The sequence below is a fragment of the Lampetra fluviatilis genome, chromosome 59, assembly GCF_964198595.1.
Source record: "Lampetra fluviatilis chromosome 59, kcLamFluv1.1, whole genome shotgun sequence".
In the NCBI taxonomy this organism is placed as follows: Eukaryota; Metazoa; Chordata; class Hyperoartia; order Petromyzontiformes; family Petromyzontidae; genus Lampetra; species Lampetra fluviatilis.
The window spans coordinates 5,053,391-5,077,715 of NC_136333.1; the positions used below are offsets into that span (position 1 = coordinate 5,053,391).

The following is a 24,325-nucleotide window of genomic DNA, read 5'->3' on the forward strand; positions in this document are numbered from 1 at the left end:
ATGCAACGCGTCCCCACCACTGCAAAGATGGCTGCGCCCAGGGCGTACACGGCCACGCTCTCCAGGCTGCCTGCAGGTGCGGAACTGCGGACTTTCTTTTCGCTTCCCACGGGAACCTGACCCAGGCTCCAACCCTATAGCTTGCTCCCCCCCTTCCCCCTTAGCGTCCTAACCCCAATGCTCCCCCCTCCACCTTCGCCCGCTCTCATGTCACCGCCGATCATGCCCCGGTGACCTCGGCTCGCGATAGACCTTGGCGTGTACGGCGCTGACTGACTGGGTTTGTTGTGATTGTGGCTGCCAGTGTTGCGTTGTTTAATAACCACTTGATGGGGGGGTGGGGGGTCGAAGAGCAACGGTGGTTCTATGAGGAGAATTGCCCCCCCTCCCGCCTCCGCCATATGAATGTGGAATGTTCAGCACTACCTCTGCAGGTGTTGTAAACAGATGAGTGCCGTTGCTTCGCTTGGATTTTCCTGCGGTAGTTCGTGTCGTCGCTGCGTTTAAGCTGCTGGGCGAAGTTCCCTAGCTGCCGTCATTTCTTTCGTCTTGCCGGTGCGCCTGGTGAATCTGCCGTTCACCTCGGGTCAACCCATGGCACCAGGGGCTGTCCCGTCACCTGTCAGCGATACTTTTTTGTGACATTTTCACGTGTGGCCCTCAAGGTGCACCTCTCAGCCTGGCGACGTCTCCGTCACTGGGTGGCGAGCGGCGCTTGGGATATTTCGGGGCAATCGGGATTATGCAAGGCACCCATCGCCCCCCGACTACGAAAATTGGCAGGTCCCTCCTGAAAAAGAGTCCAGAGACTCGGTGATGGATACACACCGTCATTACAATACCTATGGATGTATGTTGGACTTATTTCGCACCGCACGTAGCCAACCTTGCTAATGCAGTACCTAATTCCATCACTATACAAAGTATTCAACCGGACGCTAGCCATGATCCATCAGCCCCCAGTACAATACCCCCCCCTCCACCCCCATCTCTGGTGCTGAACCCCCATTTCGCCGTGCGGTTAGTTTTCACGTTTGACGTTCACACGTCGTCCGCTGTTGTTTCAGGCATGGCGCTGTTCAAGTCATTGCACGTGCGACTGCGAGCAGATCAGCTGGTGAGTTCCGTGCAGCATCAATTTACTCAAGCGACTCAGCGGTTGAACTTAAAAAATGATTGTGCCATCGGTGTCATGCGTTGAGAAGAACTCTCAATTCGGAAACTCTTGCAGCGCAACCGGCTATGTTGCAGTATGAACCGTGGAAGTTAATACCACAGAACTACGTCTCCACACAGCAGAAGAACGGAACTTGACCAACAGCGCCGCCACTGAGAGTAATGTTCATCGCATGACAGACAGTCTGATATTTCTAAGTCTCATAGCATTGCACGTGATTGCAACGCAGAACCGAATATGATGCGATGGGTTTATTTTGCCAGTTATTGGTGACGGACTCCACACTTGAGAGTCCAGTTTAATTGCAAACGTTTGCAGCCTGGATATTAACCCGGTGGTGACATGGCCAAGTGGTAGCGCATTCACAGCTTGTTGCAGAGGTTCACGGTTTGAATCCAGTGGCCGCCCTGATTAACACTGCGGTGTGTAATGACTGTAATCGTATTTCGTGCTGTCTGCTTCGCTCACAGCAGACGTTAATGATCCCGTGACGTCACAAACAAGAGTTGGCCACCGGTGCCAGAGTCCAAACTTGCCGAATTGGAAAGTTACCCTTAAGTTACTCAACTGGGATTTTACACACATGTAGCAGCAATCATCACCCTCCTACTCGCATTACAAGGCCTCAGGGTCACTCTTCCAAATGAGACTCATCCTTAATACAGGTTTTTTTTTGGGTCGTTAAACCCGCCACCACCCGACACAGCCAATTAGAAAGGCTTGTCACGTAAAGAGAACAGGGCAATGTGTTACTAGTTCAGCACACCGGTGTGTTGGAGAGTAAATCCACAAAAAAACCTGTATTATGGATAATATTGGTCGTGAATGCCTGCGTGTTAAACTGAGACCAGAGGTCGCAATCGGGTACCCGATACCCGTACCCTACCCGATACCCGGCTACCCGTACCCAGCCGGGTACGGGTACCCGTTTGCGACCCTGGTGCGGCCGGGTACGGGTACAGGTAGGCTGTGAGTCACTGGTGAGTAACCGTTTGTCACTCATTTCCCAGCGTCTTGTCTCTTCTCACAATTCAAGTTCCTAGAATCAACCCACCCGCGCCTGCAACATGGCTTCATCCCAGAGGTCGCAATCGGATACCCGTACCCGATACGCGGGTAGGGTACGGGTACCCATTTGCGACCCTGGTATGGCCGGGTACGGGTAAGGAATCAAAACCCGTTTGCGACCTCTGACTGAGACTCACCCTGCTCTCTTGGGCCCTCACCTGGTAAGACACAACACATTTTTACTTAAAACTTAACCCAGGATCTCAGCGGTGCCGGCTCAGCACGATCACCTCTGAGCCACCTGGCCTGACCTAATGATTTAACTTTTAATATACAGCAGGTTAAATTTCTATTTAAAGCTTTCGTGACTGCAGGGATTCATCTTCTTGGTTCTTTCGGTAAAGTCACGTAGAAGAAACAGAGCTGTCTCTCCGACAGCTCTGTTTCTTCACCTGAGGACGGCTGCTTGCGTTGTGGCCGAAACGTCGTGAGAATTTTAATTTTATTATGTTTTATTTTTATTATTTTATTATTTCCCTTCTACGTGACTTTACCGAAAGAACCAAGAAGATACAGCAGGTTATTGAGATGAGAGTTTCCTTGTCCAGGGAGACCCGTGCTGCCCTTCCGACAAGTCCGTTGACAAGGCATGCATAATCTTGGGTACCGATTGGTTGTCTGCGGAGCGTTAGCGCAGTGGTTAGCACATGACCTGGCTGCACAAGTTCGATTCTCGGCCACGGCCAGCATCCGTGGCGAGTGGCATCTGAAGCAGGCCCGGAAGTTGCCGCCTCTTCACCAGCACGCGCTGAGCGGCGTGGTGATGTATGGGAAGGCCTCTATCTATCTAGCTGTGGATTGGGATGGCCTGGGAAGGTTTTTCATGCAGCAGTGGAGTTACAAATGGAGAGCTGGGTTTAAAATCGATACATCAGACAGCAGCGGCCAAATCAGCGTAAATGGTTTTTTTATTATTATTATTACGTAGGATATTAAAGTCAAATCGTAATATATAGCCAGAGCAGCACAACAAGGAAATGACAGAACAATTCGTCACGATATAATACAGTTACAACTAATATAAATACACACCTGGAGCAATATGTGTCGTTATTCTTGTTGAGTTTGTTGTAACGATCAGGGCTGCGGGTTTGACTTCAAATATATATTTTTTTGTTTCACGTTGTGGTGAACGTATCGCTGAGGGTCAATCGTAATCGCAGCCGTGGCTTCCAAATTTCCGAACAGGAACAAAATAACGTTTGAAAAAGAATAGAAACTGATCTAAATGCTGGAGTAGTGATGGGGGAGGGGTGTTGTTGGGGGGGAGGGGGGCGATATACTTGAATAAAACGCGACGCATGAGTGGCGTGGGGAAAAAATAAATAAAAGAAATTCTAAATAGATGACAAAGAGGCCGCTTATTTTAATCCCATACTGATTCTGGTGCCTGGCATTGTAAAGCCGTACCTCTGGGGAGAAGGGCCCTTTAATCTACCCCCCACACCACGGCGCTACGGCCCGGAGAAGCCAATTACGACGCTGGCCGCTCGCGCGCAAAGGTGGCCCCGGTTGATAGGGCCTCTCGGGTGGTCACGCCGGGCCCCGGCGCCAGCAAATTGCGCACGCCGTCAAACGGATCGTTTGGCTTTAAAAGGACGCTGCTTGCCACGGCGGTTTGACGGTGGTCGCCGGTTCGATTCCATCTTCCCGGCCAAAGTGGGCGGTTGAAACAACGGGGGCAATTTGCCAGTAAAAAATATGATAATTCTTCTTGGTTCTTTCGGTAAAGTCACGTAGAAGGGAAGTAATAAAATTATAAAAATAAAACATATGTTTTATTTTTATTAGTTTTATTTTTATTATTGTATTACTTCCCTTCTACGTTACTTTACCGACAGAACCAAGAAGATGAATCCCTGCAGTCACGAAAGCTTTAAATCGAAATATGATAATTGTTTTTTTACCCTTCTATCTGGCAACAAAACTGACACCTTTTTTTACAACTTCAAGGACAGTGCATACATTATCAGAGTTATGTTTTTTGTTTGCATTATGACTGCAGGTATTGTGGTCTATGCAAACATGACTCCTTGTAAAAAAGGTGTCAGTTTTGTTGCCAGATAGAAGGGTAAAAAAACAATTATCAACGGGGGCAATTTTCTTAAATCACCCCCCCCCCCTCCCGTCGATGCCTCTGTCCGCTAGAAGTTTAAATGTTCGCACCACAGTCGATCGGTAGGTCGCGTGCAGTGCCGTAAACTGGACTTGCCATTGAAGGGATCACGGCGGAAGCTCAGTGATATCCACGTTCTCTAACGTGAGGGGTTGTGCGGCTCTGTGAAATTCTATTCTTGCGTGTGATGGCAGCAGCAGCAATGTGTTCAGTATCTCGATGCCAATGTCGAGATCTGCTGGCCACGAGGAGAGGGCTTCGGCAGAGATAATGTTCGTGCAGTTTTGCTGTTCCTCCGTTGAAAGAGCGCAGACTACAGTGGCATACTATATACGGTCCGTAGACTAACATTGCTCAGAGACTAACATTGCCCAGAGACTAACATTGCCCATAGATTAACATTGCCCATAGATTAACATTGCCCATAGGCTAACATTGTTCATAGACTAAAATTGCCCATGCTGACATTGCCCAGAGACTCACATTGCCCATAGACTAACATTGCCCATAGACTAAAATTGCCCATAGACTAACATTGCCCATAGACTAACATTGCCCATAGACTAAAATTGCCCAGAGACTCACATTGCCCATAGACTAAAATTGCCCATAGACTAACATTGCCCATAGACTAACATTGCCCAGAGACTAACATTGCCCAGAGACTAAAATTGCCCAGAGACTCACATTGCCCATAGACTAACATTGCCCATAGACTAACATTGCCCATAGACTAAAATTGCCCAGAGACTAACATTGCCCAGAGACTAAAATTGCCCATAGACTAACATTGCCCATAGACTAACATTGCCCAGAGACTAACATTGCCCAGAGACTAAAATTGCCCATAGACTAACATTGCCCATAGACTAACATTGCCCATAGACTAACATTGCCCATAGACTAAAATTGCCCAGAGACTCACATTGCCCATAGACTAAAATTGCCCATAGACTAACATTGCCCATAGACTAACATTGCCCAGAGACTAATATTGCCCAGAGACTAAAATTGCCCATAGACTAACATTGCCCATAGACTAACATTGCCCATAGACTAAAATTGCCCAGAGACTCACATTGCCCATAGACTAAAATTGCCCATAGACTAACATTGCCCATAGACTAACATTGCCCAGAGACTAACATTGCCCAGAGACTAAAATTGCCCATAGACTAACATTGCCCATAGACTAACATTGCCCAGAGACTAACATTGCCCATAGATTAACATTTCCCATAGACTAACATTGCCCAGAGACTCACATTGCCCATAGACTAACATTGCCCATAGACTAACATTGCCCATAGATTAACATTTCCCATAGACTAACATTGCCCAGAGACTAACATTGCCCAGAGACTAACATTGCCCATAGACTAACATTGCCCATAGATTAACATTGCCCATAGGCTAACATTGCTCATAGACTAAAATTCTCCATGCTGACATTGCCCAGAGACTCACATTGCCCATATACTAACATTGCCCATAGACTAACATTGCCCATAGACTAACATTGCCCATATACTAATATTGCCCATAGATTAACATTGCCCATAGACTAACATTGCCCATAGACTAACATTGCCCATAGATTAACATTGCCCATAGAAAGTTTAACACGTCGTACTCAGATTGTAAATGTTGTGGCTTGGCTCTCCAACACACCGGTTAGTGCTGTACCAGTGACGAATTGGCACGTTCTGTTTACGTGACAACCCTTACTAGTTGGCTGTATCGGGTGGTGGCAGGTTTTAACGACACATTTATATAATTACGCGATCTAACCCAAAACCTATATTATGGATTGCCCATAGACTAACATTTCCCATCAACTAAAATTGCCCATAGACTAATGATTTGACAAACGGTCCATGAAGAGCCGAGCGAACTCTTGCTCTCCATGACGCCGATAGCAGCGCAGGATAAAACCAGGATTTTATTTTACTCAAATTACGAACAGCTACGGAGACTCGGGAAGGAGCACGAAGTGTGCCACCGGTGCCGAGACCGGCGCCTTGCAGTGCCGTTGTTGCCGTGATCCGGCAACGTCCGTGGGGGGGGGGGGGTGCGGGGAGGGGGGTGTGTGCGGGGAGGGGGGGGTGTGCGGGGAGGGGGTGTGTGCGGGGAGGGGGTGTGTGCGGGGAGGGGGTGTGTGCGGGGGTGCGGGGAGGGGGGGTGTGCGGGGAGGGGTGTGTGCGGGGAGGGGGTGTGTGCGGGGAGGGGGTGTGTGCGGGGAGGGGGTGTGTGCGGGGAGGGGGGGTGTGCGGGGAGGGGGGGTGTGCGGGGAGGGGGTGTGTGCGGGGAGGGGGTGTGTGCGGGGAGGGGGGGTGTGCGGGGAGGGGGGGTGTGCGGGGAGGGGGTGTGTGCGGGGAGGGGGTGTGTGCGGGGAGGGGGGGTGTGCGGGGAGGGGGTGTGTGCGGGGAGGGGGTGTGTGCGGGGAGGGGGTGTGTGCGGGGAGGGGGTGTGTGCGGGGAGGGGGTGTGTGCGGGGAGGGGGGGTGTGCGGGGAGGGGGTGTGTGCGGGGAGGGGGTGTGTGCGGGGAGGGGGGGTGTGCGGGGAGGGGGGTGTGTGCGGGGAGGGGGTGTGTGCGGGGAGGGGGTGTGTGCGGGGAGGGGGTGTGTGCGGGGAGGGGGTGTGTGCGGGGAGGGGGGGTGTGCGGGGAGGGGGGGTGTGCGGGGAGGGGGTGTGTGCGGGGAGGGGGTGTGTGCGGGGAGGGGGTGTGTGCGGGGAGGGGGTGTGTGCGGGGAGGGGGGGTGTGCGGGGAGGGGGTGTGTGCGGGGAGGGGGTGTGTGCGGGGAGGGGGGGTGTGCGGGGAGGGGGTGTGTGCGGGGAGGGGGTGTGTGCGGGGAGGGGGGGTGTGCGGGGAGGGGGTGTGTGCGGGGAGGGGGTGTGTGCGGGGAGGGGGTGTGTGCGGGGAGGGGGTGTGTGCGGGGAGGGGGTGTGTGCGGGGAGGGGGGGTGTGCGGGGAGGGGGGGTGTGCGGGGAGGGGGGTGTGTGCGGGGAGGGGGTGTGTGCGGGGAGGGGGTGTGTGCGGGGAGGGGGTGTGTGCGGGGAGGGGGTGTGTGCGGGGAGGGGGTGTGTGCGGGGAGGGGGTGTGTGCGGGGAGGGGGTGTGTGCGGGGAGGGGGTGTGTGCGGGGAGGGGGTGTGTGCGGGGAGGGGGTGTGTGCGGGGAGGGGGTGTGTGCGGGGAGGGGGTGTGTGCGGGGAGGGGGTGTGTGCGGGGAGGGGGTGTGTGCGGGGAGGGGGTGTGTGCGGGGAGGGGGTGTGTGCGGGGAGGGGGTGTGTGCGGGGAGGGGGTGTGTGCGGGGAGGGGGGGTGTGCGGGGAGGGGGGGTGTGCGGGGAGGGGGGGTGTGCGGGGAGGGGGGTGCCCGGGCAAAAACTTGGTGACGAGTGGCGCTGCTAATGAATCACCGGAGCCCACGGGGAGCTCTGGGAAATCTGCGCGAGCGTCCGCGCGCTCGGGGAGACGCGGCCGGTGGGGGGGGCGGGGGCGGAGGCCAACCGCCAAAGAGGAGGTGGGTGGGGTTATTGATCGATTGAGTCGAGGGAGGAGAGAGAGAGCTACCGCGCGGTGTGGCCGTGTGTGTGTGCAGGCAGGGGGGGGGGTTAAGGCTACATGGTGGAGCTTTGTCTTTGTTGTATATTAATCGCAGCGGTTCGCGCGCTACGCTACGAACCCGGCGACCCGAGTTCGATTCCCACTCACGGTCAACACCAGTGACGATTATCTGAACTGGTCCTTGGCCTCCCCTAAGTTGACTCGGCCTCAAATGAGTACCTGGTGCAATGTGTATAAGACATCGCCACTGGGGAGACAAACGCGGCCGGGCGTGGTGTTGGCCACCCACCCCTTTCTGTCTCGTGCTGGCTTTCATAGATGCTCACTAACAGCACTTGCCCCAACAGTCTCTTAAGGCTATATGGGGGATTTTTGTCTTAGTGCGGGTGGGGCGGTGGTAGAGTGGTTAGCACGCTGCGCTGGGATAATATTGTCTCTGGCTAAATTATGAGTCTTAGTGAGGGCAAAACGCAACGTGGGTGAACGGTGGTGTATGGGTTAACGTGCTGCGTTCCAAACCCAGCAACCCGAGTTTGATTCCCGCTCACGGGTGACATCAGTGATGGATGTCTGAATAGGTTTTTGGCCTCCCCTAGGTCGACTCAGCCTTAAATTAATTCCTGGTGTGGTGTGTAAAACATCAGCATTGGGGAGATTAAAGGCGGCCTTCATAGGTGCTCACTAACAGCACTTGCCCCAACAGTCTGCGTTGGCTACCCGGGGGTGTCTTTGTCTTTGTGCGGTGAGTGCTTACGACACGTTCGGCACTCCCTCGCTCCGTGAGCCCTGGAGTGACGACAGAGTTAGTGGCCGATTCCGTGTGCGCGTGAGAGTGTCTGCGCTCGTTATATATTTATTTTTAGTTTTAATCTCGCCGTGATGTCGCGCGGAGTGCCGAGTCTCCTGTCGGAGGACTCCGCGCGGCGTCATTCATCAAATCGGCCCTCCCTGGGCGGAGAAGCGGCGCAGCAGAATCCCGCCCCGCTCTGCTCCAATGTCCCCTACGCTCCCCACCCCGCCTTCAACCAGCGCCGACCGGCGTGGGGGCACGTGGTCGATTCACCCCCGCGACGGATAGTGGAGGGGGGGCGGTTGCCGTCATCCAGCAGTGGATCGACAAGGGGTTCTTTCCGCACGCACCGCACGCGATCCCCGCCACGATCCCTCCCCTCTCACCGACGACGCCCACGGCGCCGCTGATTAAATCTCGCCGGTCCCCCGAGCCGGCCCGTGCCACGCGACTCTAAAGGTCGTCGGGTCACGGGAGGTGGGGAGCGACCTCGGTGGTGCTGGCGTTGCGGAGGGTGGGGGCGGGCGGCAGCGGCGTTAAGCGGTCATTGATGACGCCCGTCCGAGAGAGAGAGCGGCACCGGGAGACACGGATGCAATCGCGCAAGCTCGTGTCTCCGAAGGGCAAACGGTGAAGATGGTGTCAGCAGCAGCAGCATCGTCGTCGTCATCATCAGCAATCGGCAGCAGCAACAAGATCAGCATCATAGCGTTGGCATCATCAGTGCCGACTGTGTCTTCATCATCACAGCCCCTTTTCGGTGTCCTACCTTATTGTAGTGTCTTGAAAAATCACTCAGACTGACACGTTGTAACAGTTCACCTGCTTACACTTTATTAGCCTATTCTTGCACCAGTTGTAGGCTGTTTATACGGTCCCATCACAAAGGAGAAACACAAACAAATAGACTATTATTTTTGTTGGCCTGTATTGAAACCACCGTGTGGACCTGAAAACGCAGTTTCCCTGTACAAGAATACGGGTAAAACGTATGGGTTGACAGGTATGTCATCAGTACAAGCAGCAGCATCCGCATCATCATTGGTGTCAACAGTTCCATCATTTTCTATGTCAACAGTTTCATCATCATCATCATCTTAATGATTAAAATCAACCGCATCATTGTCCGTAGCAGCAGTTTCATCGTCATCAACAGCAAAAGTAGCAGCAGGTTATCATCAATGTCAGCATCGTCCTTGTCAACAACATCCTCAGTAGCAGCAGCAGCAGCATCTTCATCAACAATAGCAACAGCAGTAGCATCTTTAAAGTCGTCGGCATCGTCGTCATGATCGTTGTCGGTGGTAATATTGTCTCTCTGGAAAACTGATGAACCTGTATGAGGGTGAAACACTTCCTGTCCAGCTGAGCAACCCACAGTCTCGCCAGGCCTTGCCGAGGCTTCATTAACACCAATCACATTGAATGCGCGAACCCATGAGGTGCCGTCCTGGTGGATTGTGGGCGATCGTGCAATTTATCCACAGTGCACCGGCAAGCTACTTTTGCACGGCGGCTGTACTGCGATGCGATTGGGGCCCGCTGAGTTTGTGAAACGCGGCATCAGACTACCCAGTTGCGTGTGTTGAGGTCTGCCGGCCACGACGAGAGGGCTTCAGGAGAGAGAGAGAGAGGAGAGAGAGAGAGTTGGCGTCGTTTTGCGATTTCTCCTCCGTTGAAGGAGCGGTGGGGATGCGGCGACGTGGAAACGCGAGGGCAGCGTTATGCGTACAGTGCATGCGTACAGTGCATGCGTACAGTGCATGCGTACAGTGTCGTGGCCGCGCGACGGACGCCGGCGTCCAGCGGCCTCGAGCGGACTCGCTTGCTCGTTCACGGCGCGACCTCCACGCGACCTCCACGCGACCTCCACGCGACCTCCACGCGACCTCCACGCGACCCTCCCCTCTCGAAAACAACGCGAGGGAACAGGCGTGCAAGCGAGTGAGCGGCCAGTGGGCTCGCTGGTGACCTGTGGGGGATAGTTAGCGAGTGGGTGGGAGAGCAGGGGACCTGGTGAGCTGGGGGGCTAGCGAACTCGCGGGATGCTGGGCTAGTTCATGGTCTATTAAGCTAAAGGACTAGCTCGCAGGCTAGCAGGCAGGTGAGCAGGCCAAAGGCTCGTGGGCTAGCAGGTGGGACGGTTGGTGGGAGGCCTTAGTGACGGGCGGTGGGGAGGTGAGGGAGACCACGTGGGCAATTAACCTCCTCACCCTCGTGACAGATACCGCCTCCACCTCGACATTCACCGATGACGAGGAGGAGGTGTCTCTCGTCGTCGGCGGCTGATACGTGCCGATGCACGTCGGGGGTGCTCTCGTCGCGTTCCGTTTGGGGAGAAGGGGAGCGGAAAAAAATTGTTAAGCGAGAGGGGGAAAAAAAGGAATTCAATTTTATTTTCTGGCGCGCGAAATGAAAGGATCGCCGCTTCAGCCTAAAGGTCACCCTTAATGTTTCTGTAAAAGGCCCTGCCAGCCAGAACCGCAATTTGTTGTATATAAAAAAAAAAATCCTACCCCTTTCAATTTCCTCCGTTATTAATATGAGCTGTGCCGCCAGAGCGATGGCAAATTTAATTCACGGTTCGATTCGTTATCGTTGGAGGATTTTTCGGACGTATTTAAGTGCGCTATTCGTAATGTTTCATGACATGCTCTGAGCAGACGCGAGGGCACGCATGGAGGGCGTGGAGACACGCGGACAAACGTGAGGACACAAGGGAGGGACACGCACAGGGACACACACGGGAACAAAGACGGACACATACATGGACGCACATGGGGAGATACGGGAACGGAACACGCGTGGACACGCACACACACGGGGACACGCGCAGGGACACACGTGGAGACACACGTGGGGATGCACCAGAGCTCGCAAAGGGGTTTTGATTCCTTACCCGTACCCGGCCGCACCAGGGTCGCAATCGGGTACCCGTACCCTACCCGATACCCGGCTACCCGTACCCGGCTGGGTAATGGGTAGGGTACGGGTACGGGTACCTGATTGCGACCACGGAGAGCTCGCGACCGTTAAAGATGTTGAATGCTCCTTAAGATATTCTTGGTTATTTCGATAAAGTCACGTAGAAGGGAGAATTTTATTGTTTTATTTGTATTATTTTATAATTTTCCTTCTACATGACTTTACCGAAAGAAGCAAGAATATGAATCCCTGCAGTCACGAAAGCTTTTAAATCGAAATTTGCTCCTTAAGAGTCTCGCGGTGTTTCTCAACATAACGAAGGATCGCCTGACACACTTGCGGATACCTAGAAACATCGCCATACACGCAGAACACGCAGCCAGGTGCATCCGGTTGCCTTCACTAAAGTCCAATCCAAGTAGAGGTGGCCACTGACTCAGCTCAAGAGATGCTGAGCCCGCACCGCTGAGATCCTGGGTTCGAATCCGGGTTACGGTCGCAGCGATTTAAACCGGGGTCTCAACAAGTCACACGGCGATGGTCTCAGCCATGGTCACCAACGACTGCACAGAACAGGAAAAATTAACCCATCGCGCTAAATTAGTTTAGTTTTTTTATTCCATCACTCCTCCTCCTTCTTATGGCTGGTGCTGATGTTCTAACAAATTCATTCCAAATGAATCTGAACGACGTGCAGCAATCCCTGCACAGCCGATACAAGGAGTATCTGTCTCCAAGGTGGATCGAGAGGGCGACCGTCACCTCTTGTATTAAACGCCCGCACCATTAAAATAACAAACAAAAAAACAAAGCAGAAAACCGACCTCCTTCCCAATACCCCTTGTCCCTCGTAACGAGCGAACGGGGCTGACCGACTGGTGGGCTGCGGGGGGGGTGTGGACTGTGATGTGAAGCCGCGATGCGTTCTCAGTCCCGTCCAGACGACACAGCTGTGGGTCGGGATGGCAACAACTGGCGGGGGTTATGGGAGGGCAATAACTAGCAGAGGTCACGGGACAGAAACAACTAGCAGAGGTCACGGGATGGAAACAACTTCTGGTGGCCACGGGAGAGAAACAACTAGCGGTGGTCACGGGATGACCACAACTGTTATTTCGAAATGGCCCCTCCCCCCTCCAGGGAGCGTTCGTGGATCTACAGTCGTGAGCAGAGGGCATCACGTCTTGCCCACAAGACACCACACACTGCGCTCAGTCCCCACCCCTCTTCCCCCCCCGTATTCCGTGCCCCCATTGTAGAGTCCGTTGAGCCGGTTGCTGCACGCCGGAGCGCGGGCGTGCTGTGCGTCGGCCGCCCCGGAGGCCGAGTTCACCGCCGCCGTCACCCCCCAGGATCCGCGTGACATCACCGCCAATGAGCCGCGCGCCATCTTCCGGACCGCGCAGGCCGATCCGGTGAGTCGTGGCGCCATTGGGGAAGCGGCTTTTTCACTTGCCGCCGTGAGGGAGAGCCGGGCAACGGGTCCGGGTCGCGGACGCACGGATCGCGCGACAGCGATGGCTCGGTGCAGTTGAGTCAACCCCCGGCGCAGGGTCCCCTCTCGCTCGACGCGGGGTTGGTGATGCGTGGCGCTGTCCGTGCGGCCAAGCTGTTTCTACCCAAAAACTTCGCTTTATCGCGCGGTTGGAATTCACTCGACGTGCGGATGGATATGCGGTCGGACGTGGTGCTACGTTGTGTGCTTACTGTGTGTAGTGTGTGTGTATACTGTGTGTGTACTGTGTGTGTACTGTCTTTACTGCATGTGTACTTTGTGTGTGTGTGTACTGTATGTACTGTATATACTCTGTGTGTACTGTATGTGCTGTTTGTGTGTGCTGTGTGTGTGTGTGTACACTGTGTACTTTGTGTGTGTGTACTGTGTGTGTGTACTCTGCGTGTACTGTGTGTGTGTACACTGTGTACTGTGTGTGTGTACTGTATGTGCACTGTGTACTGTGTGTGTACTGTATGTGCTGTGTGTGTGTACACGGTGTACTGTGTGTGTTCTGTGTGTGTGTGTACTGTGTGTGTACTGTGTGTGTGTGTACTGTGTGTGTACTGTGTACTGTGTGTGTGTGTACTGTGTGTGTACTGTGTCTGTGTGTGTGTACACGGTGTACTGTGTGTGTGTACTGTGTGTGTGTATTGTGTGTGTGTGTACTCTGGTGCTACTCTGTGTGCTACTCTGCAGGCAGCTGTCTCCTCGTGCGGTGCTTTGTGCGTTGGGTGACCATGTGGGTCCATGCTACACAATTTCACTTTGTGCGCCCCTTTTTTTGGAAAGCATCTACTACTACTCCTACTACCGCGTAGAGCGAGGGAGGCCTGCACTCGCGGCGTTTGCGACTCCGCCGAGCGTGACGCGATCGCGAGTGAGAATGGCCGCGTGACGTTACGCACAAAATCATGACGGTGAGAGTGATGATGACGACGTTGACGACAAGGTTGCGGCAACGACGGTGATGGTGATCACGTGAAGGATGTATGTGTGTTGAACTTCTTTCGCACCGTACTTAGCCAACCATGCTCATCGGAGGTGCGGGGGAAGGACAACAAACTAGACACAAAAAGCAGTTCTAAAACATGTACTTTTCAATCTAGATTTAAAAGTTCACAGCTCAAGTAGCGTCCTAATATCGTAAGGAAGAGCATTCCAGACGGCTGCAGAAGCGCGTCTGACAGCGTGCGATGCGGTGACCGTCTTTGTTCGATGGCTATCCAAAATCTGCTGCTGCTGCTGCTGCTGCTGCTGGGAGGATTAAAAGGATGCTGGTGGTGGTGGTTGATGATGATGATGACGGAGGGTTGACGATGAACGGGGCCTGCGTTTGGTTGCAGGCGCTGCACTCGGAGAGCCACGCGGGGCGGTTCTACACCATCTCCCCGTCCGACCTCGCCACCGTCTTCCCGCACGGCCTGCCCCGCAGGTTCTACCAGCAGGTGGGGGTCACCGCGTCAGAGGTCGCGGGTCAACCGGGCCCGGGAGGGCACTCAAGCCTGGCGCTGGGTCTGTGGTCCCGCGTGCCCGTGTGCTGCTACTTGACCCCGTGTGTGTCTCCACGTCCTTGTGTGTCTCCGTGTGTGTCTCCGTGTGTGTCTCTGTGTGTGTCTCCGTGTGTGTCTCCGTGTCCCCGTGTGTTTCTGTGTGTCTCCGTGTGCCCGTGTGTAGCCATGTGCTGCTGTTTCACCCCATGTGCCTCTGTGTGTGTCTCCGTGTATCCGTGTGTGTCCGTGTCTTCACATGTGTCTCCGAGTCCCCGTGTCTGTCTCCATGTCCCCGTGAGTGTCTGTGTGTCTCCGTGTACCCATGTGCTGCTGTGTGACCCCATGTGTCTCCGCGTCCTCCTATGTCTCCGTGTATCCGTATGTGTCTGTGTCCCCACATGTGTCTCCGAGTCCCCGTGCATCCCCATGTGTCTCCGTGACCCCGTGCGTGTCTCCGTGTCCCCGTGTGTCTCTGTGTCTCCGTGTGTGTCTCCGTGTATCCGTGTGTGTCCTTGTCCCCACATGTGTCTCCGAGTCCCCCTGCATCCCCATGTGTCTCCGTGACCCTGTGTGTGTGTGTGTCTCCGTGTCCCCGTGTGTCTCTGTGTCTCCATGTCCCAGTGTGTCTCCGTGTCCCCGTGTGTACCCATGTGCTGCTGTGTGACCCCATGTGTCTCCGCGTCCTCGTGTGTTTCTGTGCCTCCGTGTGTGTCTCCACGTGTCCCCATGTCCCCGTGTGTTTCTGTGTGTCTCCGTGTGCCCATGTGTACCCATGTGCTGCTGTGTGACCCCACGTGTCCCCGTGCCACGGTGCAGGCGCGCACATTTAACGAGGCGTGTCTCCCTGTGCGGCGAGCGGCAGCGCTCCGACCGCTGCCCTACGAACCCCGCAACCCGGGTTCGATTCCTGCTCGTGGCCAACACCAGTGACGATTAACCGAACCGGTCCTGGGCCTTCCTTAGGTCGACTCGGCCTCGAACGAGCACATGGTGCGCGGTGTGTCTCCACGTGTGTCCCCCCGTGCGCGTGTGTCCCCGTGTAGATGCGCACGTTTCAAGAGGCGTCCTTGATGGTGCGGCCTCCGGCGCTGGAACTCATCGCGCTCCTCAAGGGCAGCGACCTCTCCCTGCCGGTGGTGCGCTACGTCATCTGTATCCTGCACGCAGATAACGCGAATCGGCCATCGTCGGCATCGTCGTTATCTTAACTTGAGACGTAAAACAATTTTTATTTGAGCAGGTGGGGGTCACCGCCGAGCTGTGTAGCTCTTGTTTGTCAGAAGCGACCTGGTCATCACAAATGATAGCTCACAACGAAGTGGCTCATCATCATCGCGTGGACATTTATGGCAGCCAGATACTCTAAAACGCGCGACGTTGATTCTCAATGTGGAGGGAAAAAACGTAGGACCCGGAGAAAAATCCACGCGTTCCTCCTCCCGTGTCTCGGTGCAATTCCGTCCGTGCGTCTCTCTGTGCAAATTTCCAAATTCAGTTCCGCTCCTCGTCGTCGTCGTTGCTCGCGTCTCTCGTCAGAGCAGCGGCCGTCGCACCTCCCGTCAACAACTTTACGCTCCCGGGGCAACCTCGGCGGTACACCCGAGGCACGCGCGTGGTCCGTTCCCGTCCGCCGTCCCTAAGGCGGCCGCTTTGCGCTCCGGCCCCTGAGCCGCGGTAAATGGAGTCGTGAAGTTCCGTCGGTTTTCCCTGAGCTCTGCACGACCGTCGCCGCCGCCGCCGCCGCTCAGACGGGAAGAAGGGGACGGGCAAGTCGATGACTCTGTGCCACGCCGTGCACTACTGCGCCTCCCAGGGGTGGATGGTGCTGCACGTCCCCGACGGTACGGTCGCCGCCGACGCTGCGCGGCGAGGTCTGAGGCACGGCCCTCGCCCCCCAGTTGCGTTGCTCACGCCGCCTCGCGGCTCGAATGGCTTTGTCGGGCGTGTGTGTGTGTGTGTGCGTGTGTGTGTGTGCGTGTGTGTGCGTGTGTGCTTGCGTGTGTGTGCGTGTGTGTGTGTGCGTGCGTGCGCGTACGTGCGTGTGTGTGTGCGTGTGTGTGTGTGCGTGCGTCCGCGAGCCTCGTGTGTGCTCACGCGAGTGCGTTACCGCAGCGCGCCCCGGTTGCTCCGTGCCCGTCTTGATGGGCTGCTCGCTCCGTGGGGGGGGGACCCCTTTGTCGCTCGTCTCGCTGCAGCTCACCAGTGGCTGAAGGACGTGCGGCAGCTGATGCCGTCGGCGTTCCGGCCGGGCCGGGTGGACACGCCGATGCAGGCCGTGTCGTGGCTCGGCCACTTCCGCACCACCAACGAGCGGCTCCTCAAGCAGGTGGGGGCGGGGGCAGGGGGGTCCCGCCCACGGGGTCACTCAAGTTGGGGGTCGTGGGGTCGTGGGGTCATGGGAGAAGTCACAAGCAGAAGGGCTTCCCCAGTGCGTGGCTTGGCTGTGTCACCACTTTGTGGTCCATCGTTTGAGATATAGATGCACACAGAGACCCGCAGACTCGCATATCAGAATGTTTATCGATACTGGAAGAATCCGATGAGCTATATAGAAACCCATATTCACATTAGAGATGCACACACTCGTATAGAGACCCAAAGACTCACACAGAGACACATAGACTCACAGTGACCCATGAGACGCACATAGAAACCCATAGACTCACACCGAGACCCATAGACGCGCACAGAGACCCAAAGACTCACACAGAGACCCATAGACGCACACCGAGACCCATAGATGCACACAGAGACCCATAGACTCACACAGAGACCCATAGATGCACACCGAGACCCATAGACTCACACAGAGACCCATAGACTCACACAGAGACCCATAGACGCACACACAGACCCATAGACTCAAACAGAGACACGTAGACACACACAGAGACCCATAGACTCACACAGAGACCCATAGATGTACACACAGACCCATAGACTCACACAAAGACCCATAGACTCACACAAAGACCCATAGACTCACAGTGACCCATAGACTCACACAGAGACCCATAGACTCACACAGAGACCCATAGACTCACACAGAGACCCATAGACTCACACAGTGACCCATAGACTCACACAGAGACCCATAGACTCACACAGAGACCCATAGATGTACACACAGACCCATAGACTCACACAAAGACCCATAGACTCACACAAAGACCCATAGACTCACAGTGACCCATAGACTCACACAGAGACCCATAGACTCACACAGAGACCCATAGACGCACACACAGACCCATAGACTCAAACAGAGACACATAGACACACACAGAGACCCATAGACTCACACAGAGACTCATAGATGCACACACAGACACATAGACTCACACAAAGACCCATAGACTCACACAGAGACCCGTAGACTCACACAAAGACCCATAGACGCACACACAGACCCATAGACTCACACAGAGACCCGTAGACTCGCAGCGAGACCCGTCCACACTGACACGGAGGAGGTGGTGGGCGACGGCGTGTGCAGATGACGACGCGGAACAGCTACTCGTGGAGCAAGCGGGAGAGCACAGAGCAGGGGAAGCCGCTGCTGGAGATGATCGAGCTGGTAACGGCGGCACCGTCACACTCTGCTCGCCGGCGGCAAGGGTGGGGGGGGGGGTGTGGCGGTCGTGGGGGGAGCGGGGCGAGGGGCAGGAGGAGCCAAGGGGCTCGTGAATAGAATCCCACGATGCTAATGGTGACTGGGTGATGGTAACGATGGCGATGATGATGATGATGATGCTGCCAGTGATTGGATGATTTAACCACGTGGGCTTTGGCGACCGATATTATGATTTAGAGTTGAATTTTGGGTCAGATTGCGCAAGTAAAAATGTGTGTTGTAAAACCTCCCTCCGTCCGACGCAGCCAATGAATAAAGTTGTCACGTGATGACGAGACGTGGCCAGTGCATCGCCGCTTCAGCACCACTGGTAATGTTTCAGAGCGGCCCACGATCCGACCCAAAAATCAACTGCGAGATGGGATGTTCATTGTGCCGATTGGACGACCACGACGACGATGATGATGATTATTATGTGATGACGATGTTGATTGTCCGTTGGTGGTGGTGATTGGATGATGCCGACGATGACAATGATCGGAAGACTGACAAAAAAACGATGATGACGCTTGGATGTTGGTGGCGACGGTGGCGGTGATCGGATGACATTGACGGCAAAGCTGATGCCGACGATCGAATGACGACGACGGCTTGAATGACGACGACGATGACGGCTTGAACGACGACGACGTCACCGACAGTCGCCCGCGGTCGCGGTCCGTGCGCTCAGGGCCTGCTGCGGCCCAAGGTGGCGAGCGACGTGGTGGGCGCCCTCTTCAAGGAGCTCAAGCAGCAGAGCGCCGCCATGGCGCAGCCGCTGCTGGTGGCCGTGGACAGCGTCAACGCGCTCTGGGGACGCACGTCGCTGCGCAACGAGGACCGCAGCATCGTGAGCCCCACGCACGCCCCACGCACGCCCCACGCACGCCCCACGCACGCACAGAGAGAGAGAGAGAGGCCTCACCCTGCCACCCAGTCACGCATCCCTCCCTTTTCAGCATCGTGAGCCCCACGCGCGCACAGAGAGAGAGAGAGAGACCTCACCCTGACACCCAGCAGAGGTTGCAACCGGGTACCCGATACCCGTACCCTACCTGATACCCGGCTACCCGTACCCAGCCGGGTACGGGTAGCCGTTTGCGACTCTGGTGCGGCCGGGTACGGGTAAGGAATCAAAACGCGTTTGCGACCTCAGCCACCCAGTCTCTGCTCACCTCCCCTTCACTCGAACCAACTCCGACTGCAGCGCACAGAGCGATCGTCTTCACTAAGAACCCGCTTCTGTTCCTCCCTTGAAACAATCGCCATCTCTTTGGTTGTTTCGGTAAAGTCACGTAGGTAGACAAATTAAAATAAAACTAAAAATTAATATATCACGACGTTTCGATCGCAACACAATCCGGCGGTGAAACTGCTGAACCGGTTCAGCAGTTCCACTGCTGGATTATTTTTTCCGCCTGAGGACGACCGCTTGTGTTGCGATCGAAACGTCGTGATTTATTGTTATTTTTTTTTATTTTTCTACCCACGTGACTTTACCGAAAGAACCAAAGAGTATGGATTCCTGCAGTCACGAAAGCTTCTAATCGAGATTAATCGCCATCTCCTCTCCCCCGAGCCCAACATAATCGTCCTGCTGCTCCTATGCACTGCCCCCACTCCTCGGCTACTACCATGCCTACCCCCCCAACACTATCACCATCACCCCCACCACTACCCCACACCCCACTACTACTACTACCACCCCATCATCACTACCCCTGTCGCTGCCCCCATCACCACCTCTACCTCTATCACCACCACGATCACCACCCTTACTGCTGCTGCCTGCCCGCCCCCCCCAGCTATGACCAGGCTTACCCCATCCCCTCCTTATCAACTCCCGCCTGTTCTCCCGTCACACCAGAACTACACCAGCGCAGTGGACTAACCGCTCCGCCAATGCTCCACCGTGGTGCAGACAAACAAAGACAAAGATCCCCCGTGTAGCCTGAACAGACTGTTGGGGCAAGTGCTGTTAGCGAGCACCTATGAAGGCCGGCACGGCACACGAGGGGATGGGTGGGCAGCACCACGCCCGGCCGCCTTTGTCTCCCCAGTGGCGATGTTTACTACACACCGCACCAGGTACTCATTTGAGGCTGAGCCGACCTAGGGGAGGCCCACGACCGATTCAGATAATCGTCGCTGGTGTTTGCCGTGAGCGGGAATCGAACTCGGGTCTCCGGGTTCGTAGCGCGGACAGACAGACAGAAACACACCAACAAGGAGAGCTCCGGGCATGCGGCGCGGCTGGAGCCAGTGGCTGCTGGAGATCCATGGGTTGTGGTCCCTGCTGCGGTCACACTCTCCCTTCCAATCGCCATCCTCCTGCCCCCCGTGTCTCCCTCCTGATCCTCTTCCTCCCCCCCCCGCCCCACACACCATATTCCCCTCCCCCCCCCGCCCACCCCCCACACCAGGTGAACGTTGAAGACGTCACGCTGCTACGCAACCTGAAGAAGTTCGTCCTCAACGACTGGGTGAGCCCCTCCCCCCCCCCGCCCCCCCCCCCCCATCCAGCAGCGGATCGATAACGCTGGACAATGCAGCAGTTGTTACGACGTCTGTGTGTGTGTGCGTGCGCAATGAAACTCCCTCGCTGTGAAATTGGAATCTGGGATCATCCAGCGATTCCGGTAAAGGCGCAGCCCCCGCAATTGTGGGCTCACGCCGCTGCCGGCAGAAGGGAGCTTCCACTAGAGGGAGCCCTTGGAGCCCCCTCGGAAAGGGTTTTATTTTGGCCTACTCTTCCACACTGGCCAAGACACCGTGCAAGGGGTGGGGAGAAGTGCCCACGCTTTTTACCCTCGCCACACGCGGACCTATCGGGGCGGCTGCGGTGAACCCAATCGCACTGCTGGGTGGACAGAGGCCGTGGCGGGGGTGGCGGGGGGGGGGGGGAGATTTACAAAAACTCAATCCCCCATAAAATTTTGATTTAAAGCTTTCGTGACTGCAGGGATTCATATTCTTGGTTCTTTCGGTAAAGTCACGTAGAAGGGAAATAAAAAAAATGATATGAATATAAAACAATATTTTCTTGCTGTGGATTTCACACCTGATGATGATTGCTTGTGTTGCAGTCGAAACGTCGTGAGAATTTGTATTGTTTAATATTTATATTGTTTTATTATTTCCCTTCTACGTGACTTTACCGAAAGAACCAAGAATATCACCCCCCATTGTTTGAACCGCCACTCAGGGAACCCTTGAGCTCTCGATTACAAGTCCAGTGCACTGCGGACCACGATACCAAATGTGGCAACGTCTTCTGCTTTTACTATTGTTGCTACATTTGTTTACCCCAGGACAGCCTCGCAGAGCCGCAAGACTCGTTTTATGGGGGGGGGGCGGGGGGGGCCATCAGTATCCCTCTACGTAATCCCTGCTCGAGTAATTTGCGGCTAACTCTTCGCACGTTTTCGGTGTGGCCTCATTTTTTTCGTAAGAACGTCTTGGCGAGGTGCGCCGTTGCAATCGATCTTACCGTGCGACGAGACCTCCCGATCAGTGCGGTTGGCTACTTGCCGTGCACATGAAGTGCAGCATACGTGGGTGGTGCTGTTATGCGTAGGTTGACCTTCTTTCGCGGCCGTACGTAGCCAACCATGCTCCACCGGAGTTAGCCAGGCGGCGGTGGCGGCGGCTACGCGCGTAGCCTCTGGTCCAGCGCCCTGGAGATGGCGACGGTTGGTGGATCCACCGCTCGGATGTTGTGCAACCTCCCTTCCTGTGGGCGTTCAGGAAGTGCCCACGCCTTGCCAGAGATGGCGGTGCAGCACAGTGCGGACTAATCTCCATCTGTTCCTTCTGTACGGGGGATAGAGCATCGCCCGCCCGCCCGCCCGCTCGCTCGCACGTGTGCGTTTCCTCCCAAAACTTACAAGCGCCGATTAATTGGCTGAAAGCATCGTGATGTATTGAGGACTGCAGAGCTTGGATGACGTCACCCTGCTGCTGCTCTATATAAGAACGGGAGACAGAGGAGAGCCTCACCATTCTGGCGACTTGCCCGATGATGCTGGATGCAATTACCAGCGAAACGTCGCAGTACTCACAAACTGTAAATGTTGTGGTTTCACGCTTCAACACACCGGTGGGCTAAAGCGGTGAACTATTTGTCAACGTGATACTTTTTTACTGATTGGCCGTGTCGGGTAGTGGAGGGTTACGACACATTTATAAATAACGCGATCTAAACCCAAAAACGTTGATTATGAATAATATTGGTCGCGAAAGCCGACGTGTTAAACTGAGCTTGGACGGTTGTGAGTAGCGCCCGCTCACCTCCTGTTTGCCACTGCCGTCCAGCTTGTGGGGGTGGTTCCTTCCCAACGATTGCGAGAACGACGGCGCTGTCCGTAAATCCAAACACGCCGTCACTGCGGCCGTGCCGTTGTGGTTGTTGTGTAACGGGGGCGGTGCGGTGACCGCATGTGGCGCCTGCGTGCAGAGCAACGGCGCGATGGTGTCCACCGTGACGCAGACCGGCTCCCTCTACACCAACCGCCTCTCGTACTTCCCGCAGGAGCTGCTCGGCAAGGTACGGGCCACGACCCCCGACCCCCGACCTCGCCGTCAACAAATTGTGATGACTTGAGGCGATGGTTTCAGGGGATTCATTGTTGAAGCCGGGTTGTCACATGTCATCGGTGAAAATTGCGATTTAAAAAAAAAATTGTCAAAAATTCCAAAACAATATTTCGGTTTGTCTGGCAATGCCCACTCGTCATCGTCGCTAAAGCAGAGCACAAGGGAAAGTGCTGCTCTCTGGTACAGATGTGGGGGTAAAAATAAAGTATCAATAACGCTGTGCCCCTGAGAATAACCGGTACGTCATAATAACAATAAGCGACTTTTAGGCTAAAGGTCCTTCGGAGAAAACATAGCGCGGCCATATAGACCAAGTGGTCCCTCGGTGCTACGGTCGACGTCGGAGCTGACCTCTGTTGCTGCGTGTCACTGCGTACGTCACGGTCTCCCCACCAGGACGGCTTCGACCTCCTGGACCCCTTCGTGCCGGTGCAGGTGAACGACTACAGCGAGCTGGAGTTCGAGAGCTGCTACCAGTACTACCTGGAGAGGAAGTGGCTGCAGCATGAGAAGAGTGAGTGCGGGCGGGCGGGCGGGCGGGCGGCAGAGGTCGCAACTGGGTACCCGATACCCGTACCCTACCCGATACCCGGCTACCCGTACCCAGCCGGGTACGGGTAGCCGTTTGCGACCCTGGTGCAGCCGGGTACGGGTAGTCCGTGAGTCACTGGTGAGTAACCGTTTGTCACTCATTTCGGGTAGGGTACAGGTAGGGAACGGGTACCCGTTTGCGACCGTGGTGCGGCCGGGTACGGGTACGGGTAAGGAATCAAAACCCGTTTGCGACCTCTGGCGGGCAGGCGACGCGCGGAGACACAGCGACGCATGGGACCCACCGTCACACGCACGGTGACACAAACCGACACGCGGGGAAAACACGGCAGCGTATGGCGATGGGCATCGATGGTTTTGACGACGGTTTCGGTGAAGATGATGCGTTTATCTTTTGCGCCCAGGTCGGACAGAAGAAGGCAGACAGGAGCTCATCTTCCTCAGCAACAGAAACCCGAGCCTCTTCGAGAGAATCAGCACCTTCCTGTAGCCCACACACACACACACGAGTACTCAGCCATACTTAGCACAGCATGCTCAGTCATTTCGATTTAAAGCTTTCGGATTCATCTTCTTGGTTTCATTGGTAAAGTCACGTAGAAGGGAAGTAATAAAATAATAAAAATAAAACATAATAATGATTATATTATTATATTATTTTATTATGTTTTATTTTTATTATTGTATTACTTCCCTTCTACGTGACTTTACTGAAAGAACCAAGAAGATGCTCAGTCATGTTCACACGCACGTACAGGCAGGCACAGTCGCGTAAGTCAGATGATCCCCTGTATAGCCTCAACGTTGCTGGGGCATGTGCTGTTGGCGAGTAGCACCTCTGGAAGGCCGGTATGGCACGTGGGTGGTATGAACAGCAACACGTCCCAGCCGCCTTTGTCTCCCCGAGTGTCGATGTTTACGCATCGCACCAGGT

General features: G+C 55.1%; 1 protein-coding gene across 1 annotated transcript; it reads left to right on the forward strand.

Annotated features, from left to right (window-relative positions):
• On the forward strand, nt 1-23,969 carry DAP3 (death associated protein 3). Its single transcript, XM_078880776.1, has 13 exons — nt 1-76; nt 1,068-1,117; nt 12,902-13,057; nt 14,484-14,585; nt 15,674-15,782; nt 16,379-16,471; nt 16,826-16,956; nt 18,127-18,207; nt 18,935-19,093; nt 20,667-20,726; nt 22,700-22,789; nt 23,236-23,353; nt 23,796-23,969. The coding sequence occupies exons 1-13, from the start codon at nt 1-3 to the stop codon at nt 23,879-23,881; spliced, it is 1,311 nt and encodes a 436-aa protein (XP_078736902.1). The 3' UTR covers nt 23,882-23,969.
• Nucleotides 23,970-24,325: the final 356 nt, after the last annotated feature.

Bases quoted from the DNA above. Each gene is read 5' to 3' on its own strand.
- DAP3 (XM_078880776.1), top strand. From the start codon at position 1: ATGCAACGCGTCCCCACCACTGCAAAGATGGCTGCGCCCAGGGCGTAC. The intron at 1,118-12,901 runs GTGAGTTCCGTG...CCCCCATTGTAG, and splicing joins GACTGCGAGCAGATCAGCTG to AGTCCGTTGAGCCGGTTGCT. The intron at 15,783-16,378 runs GTATCCTGCACG...GCCGCCGCTCAG, and splicing joins GGTGGTGCGCTACGTCATCT to ACGGGAAGAAGGGGACGGGC.